The sequence below is a fragment of the Onychomys torridus genome, chromosome 4 (genome assembly GCF_903995425.1).
Source record: "Onychomys torridus chromosome 4, mOncTor1.1, whole genome shotgun sequence".
NCBI lineage: Eukaryota > Metazoa > Chordata > Mammalia > Rodentia > Cricetidae > Onychomys > Onychomys torridus.
In genome coordinates this window covers 27,028,078-27,039,317 of record NC_050446.1, presented here as the reverse complement: position 1 = coordinate 27,039,317, position 11,240 = coordinate 27,028,078, and the positions used below count along the sequence as shown (strand labels likewise).

General features: G+C 38.5%; 1 protein-coding gene across 2 annotated transcripts in view; it reads right to left on the bottom strand.

Moving 5' to 3' along the window:
• Window positions 1–245: 245 nt before the first annotated feature.
• Window positions 246–11,240, bottom strand: part of Epc2 (enhancer of polycomb homolog 2) — a 113,786-nt gene continuing 102,791 nt past the window's right edge. For both annotated transcript variants that reach the window (XM_036184865.1, XM_036184866.1), the window contains 4 exons: window positions 5,312–5,448; window positions 3,550–3,709; window positions 2,415–2,748; window positions 246–1,507 (listed from right to left, as the gene is read on the bottom strand). In XM_036184865.1, coding sequence (XP_036040758.1) covers window positions 1,435–1,507; window positions 2,415–2,748; window positions 3,550–3,709; window positions 5,312–5,448 — 704 coding nt within the window. In that variant the 3' untranslated portion in view covers window positions 246–1,434. The remainder of the gene's footprint in view (window positions 1,508–2,414; window positions 2,749–3,549; window positions 3,710–5,311; window positions 5,449–11,240) is intronic.

The window sequence follows — 11,240 nt, the reverse complement described above, 5'->3', positions numbered from 1 at the left end:
TTTCAATGACTGCTATACTGCAAGTGACTTACATTCTGTCAAATAGTTTTAGGACTTTTCATAGCAAAGGTAGTTTATGTCGGTCACCTGGAACCCAGCAGTGCCCACAGATGAGCCTCTTGGAGCTCTTCACTTAACACTTGGCAAGCACTGTTGAGATGACAGGCACTTCCACGTGCTGGCCTGTCCTTTGCTCTCCCTTGCGCTGGGTGCACATTGTGAAATAAACACATATGCAGCAGGGCCGTGTTTTGATATGTATTTTTATTTCCCTGCAGTTTTCACTTATCAAGAACAAGTAACAGGGAAAGTGGTCTGAACTAGTGCATAAACAAACATTCTGAAACACCACTACACGTATCTAATTACAAGAACCGTATAAAAAGTCACTAAAACACTACACTATGAAGGTGTCCAACCTTGCAGTCAGACTTTTTCCAACCCGTTACTTGCCTTGTAGCCACAGGAAAACTCTCCAAAATTGAAAAGACAATCTTGCCACAACCCTCCCCCCTCCCAAAACCTGGGATGGCTCGATATATAGACTTCCAATAATTATTGCAATGATATAATGCAATACATACCTGGTAAATATCTTTTATGTGGTGTGTTTACAGTTTTAAAGCCAGTTAAAATATGCAGTCTTCAGATAAAATGTAATCCATGAAAAATTTTCATATCCGCACAGTTTAAATGTGCTAGATGCATAATTTTCCTAGTCCACTTTTTCTGTGTAATTATTTTTATAAACTGGTATTATAAATAGAAATATACATTCAAAATATATGGAAAAGTGAGTTACTACATTAAATTTGCATGTATCGATCCATCCCTTTCCCCTGCACAGTAATAGAAAATACTATTTTGCCTTGAAGTCGTATTTGACAGTGAAATGCCACTAAAGTATTTACCAAAAAGTCCATCTAGTCAAATTGTGAAACAAAATGAACCAAGTGAAAACTTTACAGTTCCTTTAGAAAAAAATTACAAGAATTTCATTTCCTAGCTATGAATCTTTAACTTTTTAGACACAAAGTTGGATTTATTTTTTTTTTACAAGATACAAAATGTAAACATGGCAAAATAAATAGTTAAAACAAGTGATGCAGGATCCCATTTCATGCTCATGATCCCATTAAAGAATTATTTTTAAAATCCATTCAGTTGCAAATTCAAGTGCAAAAGCATGATGATGAATATCTACTATTCAAGTAACAGAAATAATATTGATGATACAAATAAACTATTTTACAAGGTAGTGATTTTCCCAATTTTACAAAATATACATCATATGTCGATTTAATATGCGATATCCTGTAGTCCACTTAGGCCCACTGTCCTGCTCTGTGAGCCACAGAGCGGTGCCGTTTGTGCTCCGCCGGGATAGGAGAGGCGCACACCATCCGCACAGGCCAAGGCAGCGAGCGCTTTAGGCTATGTCACCTCCATAGCTACTGTTGTCTCCGCTATCCCGTTCAGACCCAGGCGTTCAGGCTCGTGGTTCTCTCTACGGCAAGATAAGAGCAGAATAAGTGTTAGCACTCGAGACTATATTACTACTGAGTATGGATAAGGCACATGAGTAAGAAACTATAACTACACATAACCCCACAAAAACCTCAAGGCAGGAAGGAAGATTTTTTTTTTCCTTCAGCCCAGAAATTCTACTAATTTCTAATACTAGTGATAAATTAGGGAATATGTAACATGATTAATCCAAGTTCTTTTTCTAAGCTATGGTCAAAACTTATTAACCCATACAAATACATTTATTTTCTGTTTCACTCTTCTCTTGGCACTAGCGTCATTGAAAGGAAGATGGAAACTTGCCCTGCAAAATATTAGTTTTAGAAAGCTCTTAAAATTTTTACACACACACATACTATTAATCTATAGAAATATGATGAGACAGGGCTGGAGAGATGCTCAGCAGTAAGAGCACTTGTTGCTCCTGCAGAGGACCCAGGTTCGATGCCTCGCACACAGACAATGTCTTGCATCCATCTGTAACCCCAGTCCCAGGGAATCTGATGCCTTCCACTGGTATCCACAGGTACTAGGCATGCACATGGTGCACACACATGCATGCAGGCCAAACACTCATACATATAAAGTAACAAACCTAAAAATTTTTTTTTAAAAATAAAATTAAAAAAATATGGGAGTGACTGAAGCTTCTGAAGTATCAGTCAGTTTGACACTCTCTTGTCATTCCTACAACTCTGGTTGGTATTTAAGGATGCTACTAGTGTATGTAGGTACAGAGCTTTCTTTGGGTTAAGCAAATCCTCAAGCTTTTTTGAAAAATCAAGTCTGTCAACAGACACTGCTAGAGCAGTGAAAAGCCAAAGGCCCTTCTCTTCCTTCTGGACCGTTGGTGCAAAGCCCGAGAATGGTCCCTGCAACACACACACCTGGCCATGCTGCTGATGGCACTGCTGGGAGTAACCTTTGGCACTCTGTCCATACTGGCAGCAACTGTGGCGAGTTTTAAGGCTGTTGGCGATGGTGCTGAAGTCCGTGTATTGATATGCACATTGACAGGAGAAACAACACTGACGTTATTGAGGTGCACTGCACTGGTCAGGCAGGAATTGTTCATGGGAAGCGGCTGAGGACTGCTTGTGCACAACGCTGGGATCAAGTGGTTTGTAGTGGTGTGGCCAACTGTCCTTACAAGCTGTACAGCTGAAATCCCTGCGCTGGATGATAAAGCCATATTGGTGGAATATAATGTTTTAGATGGTCCTGCAAAAGAGGGGGGATACCATTCAATTAGTGTCATAGGATAATTTAAAAACCCTAAAAATTAGGAATTTAGTAATAAAAGTAAATGTACTCATATTCTAGTTCAATAAATTCTAAGTGAACTTTCCATAGCACAGTCATCTAAAGAGGCTTCACAAAGCATTCTGCTTCCTCTTTATAAGTCACCTCTGCAGATAAATACAATAGGACGGATGAAAATGCTAGCTGGACTGCCCTAAAGATTTATAGGCATACAAGGCTCAGCAAGAGCAGACTGAAGAAAGGAAAGAAGAAGGGTGATCCTGAGGATGAGTAAACCAACTAGAGAATTCTGAGATTGAGAGCTCTGAGGGGACAGAGTAGCATGTCTCTGGAGTGCAGGTAGGTAGCAGCAGACAGGCCTTCACAGCCACAATGTATCTATCACAAGAGGAGGAGTCAGGGGAAGTACACCCATGAATACGGTATATTTACATGGGAAGGCAAACCCAACCGCGAGCTTTTTAACTGACTGTGCTGTTCTGATTTCACTTAATAATCAATTCATAGATGAATCAATGGGGGTAGCTGATAATGAGCTCAGTGGATTTCCTTACACGTGGATGAAATCAGGACGGATGGAGGTAGCTATGGAGAAGATAGGGTGAGACTCTGGAAAGCATTCAGCTATTCATCCACATCTGTCCAAGGCATTCTGAAGAGTACTTGTATACATTTCCTCTGTGCATATGACAAACTCAAACCCATCTTCCTAAGTGGCAACTTCAAGTTACTAAGAAACATGTGAAACCCCAGTTGTACCTGAAGGCTGGACGACACCATTCATGTTGTTGTGGCCAGTGTTCTGTTCCTTGGATACCTCACTGCGACTTGGAACAGGAGCACTGACCACTGCAGAAGCAGCAAAGTGGGCGCTGGCTGAGTCAAGTGTTTTAGACATACAGTCAGAGGTGCTTGAGCCCTATAAAGTGGGTAGGAGCACAGTTTAGTTTTCCACATTTCTTTGTCTGTCTGTCTGCCCATCCATCCATCTAATCTCTATCTGTCTGTCTGTCTGTCCGCCCCACCCTCGTGGTAGGGACAACAGGGAAATCATGTACATGTGGAGGTCAGAGGACAGCTGTCAGGAATTGGTCTGTCCTTCCACCATGTCAGTCCCAGGAATCCAACTCAGGCCATCAGACTTGGCAGCAAGTGCCTTTACCTGCTAGGCCATCTTGTCAGCACTCTATATTCTCAGTTTTGTTAGATGTGATTAATGAGCACATTAAGGAATGTGTGGAACCCAAAAGGACAGTGCCTTTCTAATTGTGAATAGCCATAAATACTTAGATGAGAGATATATGACTTTAGATTTTTTTGGGGGGGTGGTTTATGAAGCATGAAAATTACTAAAAACTAACAAGCAATTATTTCTGAGAAAGAACTACTAAACTGAAAAACACATGCTCTATTAATTTTTCTAGGTAATAATGAACACTTTAAAAACTGCTTGATGAGCAGACACCATAAAAAAAATCTCAGACATGACTAACTGCCACTCCTATCACAATGTAAAAACCTAGACTAATCCAACTTTGAAGCAGACTGCTAACAGTTCAGATTAGTTATTCCAAGAGACTTAGAAAAAGCAAACCAAACACAGTGGCCACTCTTCCATGATTCTGTGTAAAACTGGCTGTTACTAACCTTGACAGACATGGGCTCTAAGTCAAGCCCAGATGTACTGGGACTACCAGAGGTGTGTGTAAGCAACCAGGGTCACCAAGATTTCCAAGGTGTGGACTCATGACTTTAAGGTAAAAGGATTGACCCTTTGGGAATGAACTAACCACTGTTGGAAGATCCTGGTTTGAGAACTCAAAGAGTATGGCCAAACTGAATAACTCTTAGTTATTACTGAGATTTGTGATTTGTGAAATTATGGAACAACAAAACTGAAGACCTACAATGTGAAGTTAATTCTCTGATGATTCAACTTTGAGATTATTTCTTTTTACTTTTGTTTTGCTTTTAATGGCTTAAAACAACAGTATTGCATTCTTGCAGAGTTTAGGAGGTGTCTGACAAGGCTCATCATATCAAGTGTTTGCTGTGCTGGTTTCCTGCAACCTCATGTAGGGTTCTCACTTGCATCACCATGTCTGTATTTCTGGGTGTCTATGGATTTCTTTTCAGCATTTCTTTTTCCTGTAGGGAAATGTGGTTCAGAGAAGCAAGGGAGGCTGTGCAGCTTAGATTTACTGCACAATTCAATAGAATTCCTTCTCCTTGTGAGCTATATTAACATAGTACTTAAGCACAAACTTGAGGAAGAGGTTAGAAAAACCATATTCTTGAAAAAGAAAATGGTGGTGAGGAGTGAGTTTCAAAACTACATAATTATTTTATAAAGTCTCAACAATCCTTCCAAAAACTAGTTATTTCTCTCCCTCTTACATCCAAAATACCACATGTGGCTCTCAAAGTAACCAGAGACTATTCTGTCAATTAGCCATTCAAAAACGCAGAGGTATATACAGTCATCTGCAGCAGACAGGGGAAGAGAGAACCAGGAGGTCACCTGTGCTTTTGGATGTGTCTGCTGCGAGGAATGCTGGGATTGCTGTTTCTGTTGAAGCTGGGCAAGTTGCTGCCTTTGCATTTGAACTAGCTGCTGCTGATGTGTCTGGAACTGCTCTTCTGTGATGCCCCCTGTTACTGAGAAGGATGAATAAGCGAGTATTAAAGTATTTCTAAGGACACAAGCAGAGTCCATTCCATGCAAACCAGTTAGGACAAAAAGCAAACACAACCACAATCTGCATCTGCAGAGCAGACTCGCAGCGGCAAGTCTTTCGGTGTGATGTATGTTCACACCTACCTCCTTCGTCCCTATGCCGTTTTTAACTATATAACAGGACTCTAGCATGAGGAATTCACCATTTACACAGACTGAAATTTGTCTTTGTTTTTTTTATATTTATTTGTGTATTTAGCATGTAAATGTGTATACCACAATGCACGTATGGAGGTCAGAGGACAACTTGTAGGAGTGGGCTCTCTCCATCCACCAAGTGAATCATGAGTATTGAACTCAGGTCTTCAGGCTTGGTGGAAAGTGTCTTTCATTACCCACTGCGCCTTCATGCTGGCCCCAGATTTAGTGTCTTCAAGATCCTCTTAGTTCTCTACATTAGAGTTTCCGTGGAGTAACAGTAGTAATAATAACAATAAACACTTGCATTTACCAATGTAAATATTAATAATGACCAAGTTATGGCTTTAATAAGAGAAGGCCACCTGCAAGACAAAATGACTTCTCCCAGTTTTCATGATACTTAAGTGAAAATACTTTCCTTTTTGATTCTAAATTGGAGTGGAAAACAAAGACATTCAGCAACCATAAGCTCCAGTACATTCAACATCTAAAAGATATTCTATCAAAGTAAGAGCTGGATATGAGACGTTTTCAGAAAACTAGAGTGGACCTGCAGATGCAACCACCAGTGCTCTGACCAGAGCGTGAAGTTCTGGGTTTCAAGAAAAAGCAAGAGACCCCTTTTCTTATGCTGACAGAAGGATCAGCTCAAAAAAATTACAAGATAAACTTTTTCTCAAAGAAATGTAAACAAAATTTCATGAACTGATACTTAAGTGGGCTGCTGATAGGCCCACTTAGCGAACACAAGGATCTTCATAGAAATTAGCGCCTATTTAGAATACAAGTGTCCAACCATGCCAGAAGACATGCATGCTCTTAAAAGTAATCCTCACTCTTCTTTTCTTTTTGCAGTGCGAGGGGCCCATACCTCAGCTAAGCAGATTCTACACAGAGCTACATCTCCAGCCCCGCTCTACTTAAAAAAAAAAAAAAAAAAAAAGGCTTTCCTTTCTCCTACTTTACTCAATCAGTAATAATTTACTATCTGCTCCCACGCAGAATGGCACCTTACGAATTTCAGAGACTAAAGGGAAAAATACATTAGAAAAAGGGTTATTAATATAAAGTCCTACAATACATCTGGGAAGAAATAAAGTGTCAGTCAATGTTTGCATATGTACTGAGTGATCTAATCAATACGACCTATAATCAAGGTTACTTTATCCCCAAAGTTTCTGTTTAGTAAGACTATCAAATGAGAACATTTTGATAGTGCTATAGACACATAGCCAAACTGTGCCTAGAAAAACTCTTACTTTTTTTTTAATATATAAAAAGGAAATTAGGTCTAGAGATGGATAAAGCTTTAAACATACTTTCATTTCTCTTACATATCATCACAATTTCTACTGAGCTATGAGAGGAAATAAATATTTTATTTCTAGAAGATTCCAAACCCTGGTATATTTATTATATTGCTCACTTTAGAATCTTTACCTATATTTTTGAAGTACACAATAAAAATTTTACTGAATTACAAACAAAATCAAGATCTTTCCTTGTACATGTTAAACTCATTTCAAGTGTTTTATTTTTAAGTGAAAAAAATTAATTCTAAGGTTATACTCTTCAAAATCAAATGAAAATTTGAAGTATTCATGAATTTCCAGCTGTTTGAAAACTTTGGGGAAAAAGATAAGAAAAAATAGCTTATTATGTATGAGGCAGGAGAAAAAACATAAATCTAAATAATTTAGCAACTCTTACATGTCTTCTAATGCTGGGCCATTTGGAATCCAGAACTATCTCAGACCAATGACCCACTGCTCTTTGATTAGAGCTGAGCTTTATGTTGTGGAAAAGGGAGACTCATGCTGGTTAGCTTATGGATAAAATATAAAACATCACACTTTTAGTTGTATTTAAAAACAGAAATGTAAGATTCTTTTCTTCTCTTTCCAAAGTCTTGTGAGATGGTTGGTAAAATGGTTCTAATTCAGAATAAAATACACGTGACTGACACAGCTAATAGAAATGCTCCAACATCCAGAACCTTTTCACTAAGAGCTTAGACATGCAAAGATTTTTTAATCTGAGCACTGTGAATTCCAGATATTCTGATTCTGGATGTTTAACCACCCAACTTCATATAAATATTTCAAAATACAAACACTTGGAAATCCACAACACTTTGGTCCCCTTAAGTATTTTGGATACAGGACAGTACACTGTTAGTAAACAGACTAATTTGTCATTTGAATTGAATAAATTATTTTGTCATGGAGTGTGGTGTTACTTGGCTGTGGTCTTGCTTAAGCAGCGAGATTAGCTAAGGCTGCACAGGGAACAATTATTCTCGGGTTAGTCCATGGCTAAAAAAGTATTGCCAACTAAGTGCTCTGCACACTCTAATGAGTAAGCTGTCTTCTAACTCTCATCCCTGATCCCACTTCTAGTTAAGAATCACTGGTAAAACAATAACAAACAAAACCTAATTCTACAATACAGGCAGGCTTTTAAATTACACCCTCTCTGCTTTATTCCAAGATTAGTTTGCTATTTCCATTCTTGACATTCAGTTCTATACTAAGGTGTTTTGTGTTGCAAACAAACTGATGTTCTTTATCCAGAATTTTCTAGAGTACTCTTCAGAATCACTTCAATTTCTTAGATAAAAATAACAAATAGTAATCAAGATAGAAAGCTGGAACAATGATCCTCTTCTCCCTTCAAGGCAGGGCTTCACACGACCCTGGCTGGTCCAGAACTCACTACACAGTGGAGTATGATCTAGAACCCGTGATCTCCTGCTTCTCTCTCTCTCAAGTGCTGGAATTATAACCATGTGTTCATGTCCAGCACAAACACCTTAATTCCTCTGTTACCAGAGAGCAGTGGTGAAGGAAAGGTGGTAAGAGATACACAGTTTTCATGCTACAGACACAATAGTGAGCTGACTCTCAGGGCTCACTTATTGGTGGGAAAAGAATAAAACTTGGATTAAAAACACATCCTAAATGGATTATTTTTCTCCCATGATTTGCTAGATTATTTACATGAGATTTATTTATTTTCTTACACCAGTCATCTAGTGGCACACATTAAGATGCATCAGACAGGGCACAGATACCAGGGAACCAAATCCACCTGGGATGAAACGCAGGGAAGGAACTCTACTTGGGTCAGGGTGGTAGCGGCAAAGGCTGAAGTGAGGATGAACAAAGAACAAGCTCTCTTCTTGTAGCCAAACGAACTCTTCTATCTGACACACTGGCACTTAAGAGGAAATTCAGTTCACTCCCCAAAGTTCTATCAGGTCACAATGACCACAAACCTGTCTGTCCCGAAAGGTGACAGTATTTGACTGACTACTTTAGATGGATGAGAAACATTTTTTTTTCCCTTAAGTAAATGCTTTATACATCTTCCTGGCTAACATCCTCTGAGAGACTGGTATGTCTCCTAAAGAATTTCTCCCTTTCTGTATTCAAGACAGTATAGACTGGCACCTTGGCATTCCTAGCTGCTTGTGCATTGTTGCCAGTATTTTCTAAAAGCACCTTTCTATACAAAACCTCACTAGCCATCCTGTGTTAGCTGGCTTTGATTCTTCAGATGAGTCCACACGCCCTTTGCAGACACTAACTGCCGTCCTTTTCTGCAGGGCTTCCTGTACGGTGCTCTGCTTAGGCTAACCTCTTTGCACTTTTCTCTCCTGCTTTCTGGACAGTGATCAATGGGAAAATACTCTGGATACTTCACAGAGTTTACAGTAACAGAACTACAAAGTCCTAAGACTGGATCCACAGAGGCATTCTTGTGGTGATATGAAATATATCCAAATATTTCTTAACTTTGTATTGCTATTCACTGATAAATTAAGAGAAAAAAATAAAACAGAACCATGTTCTAGATACTCTGGAATGATCATCCTACCACAGAATACTGAACTTTTTTTTTAAACTTGTACCCACCTTTGCTTTTTAACTTCAACAGTGTTTCTTAAACCGGGCCAAGATATGTGTTCTTTGAGAAGGCATGATTGTTCAAATACTGTCCTAGAATGCGTTTTCAGTTTAATGGGGAGCGACTAATGTGGTGATAAAGATTATGTTACCTTGTATTTTCTACCTGGTAGGTCTTTGTTATGAATTATAGCAAATGGTTTAAAGCAATACTGTACTGATCGCACCAGGATTTCATTTTAAAGGACAGATCTGGAACTGAACAGGGGGGGGGGCAGGCAGATAGGGAGGGTCTGTCTTAAATCTTCCATGTCCTCATAAATGACTGGAGGTACTTCAGGGAAGAGCTAGGGGAAATCGGAATTACTGTACAAGCCTACAAATGTCCTATAAACACAACTTCCAGATTCAGGAAAATAACTGTAATGGTTGGAAGGGTCAGGAAATGAACAAATGGATATAAGGATAATGAAAACAGACCTCCAATGTCCAAGCATAGTAGGGAGCATTAAAACAGTGTTAATTCCTTTAACAGTCATACTACAATATTTTAATACCTTAGGTCTGAACTTTTTTCTTATCTTGAAAGGCAACCATAATCTCCCCCCAAACACCTCATGAGTATTTATGTTAGTTGTTAAAGCAATTTCATTTGCTAACACTTTTTATGCTTGCAAGCATTTCATGGCAAAGTAAGAATGGATAAAGAAACTGAGGACAGGAAAACTCAAGAATTCCTCCTAGAACACTGGCAAACTGTTAATGACTGAGGGTATCTGGAGCTGCTCAAAAAAACTGTTAGGTATCTATCAAAGCATGCAAGAAAAGAAAACTGTATCATGTTAACTTGACTGTGTATCACTGAAACCTATTTTAAATGTAAATCTGCCCCTTCAAGTTTGAATAAGCAAAGCTGTTTTACATATTTAACATTTTCTTGAACTTTATACTAAAGAAAAAAAATCTAAAAAAATTGACAGTACCTATTTCAAATGACTGTAAATTAGTATCCTCTACTTACATATGGAATGTAATATTGCCATGTGCTATAAGCTCCTTGAAGATATTGTTTTCTTCCTCACTTTTAAATTATTAAACATAATGCTTTGTATATAAAACAGAATGTAAGTAATTTTATATGAAAATTTTTTTTTTTTTTTTGCTTATCCACTTGTTATGTTCAATACATCTTGTCTTCCTTTCTCAATCCTGTTGAGTTTTTAAATTAAGAAAGATTATTTTAGCTGGGTGGTGGTGGTGCATGCCTTTAATCCCAGCATTCCTGAGGCAGAGGCAGGAGAATCCCTGAGTCTGAGGCCAGCCTGTTCTACAGACAAGAAGAAAGAGGAGGAGGAGAAGGACGGGGCAGGAAGAGGAGAGAGAGGAGGAAGATCTTTTTGTAGTAATTAATAATGTCTGTCATTTAATTTAAAATAAATCTCCTGTTTTTGTCTAATACTTAGGGCACACATTTAAATTTTCCTTGAAGCATACCAAAATAATAAATGTAAGTTAGGTATGATGGGATACACATGTAATTCTAGGACTCCAGAGGCTGAGGCAGGAAGATCATTAAGTTTGAGGCTATAATGGGCTACACAGAGACCTTATCTCTGAATACCCAATACATTAAATAAGTCATATTTCTGCTTAAACACTTATTA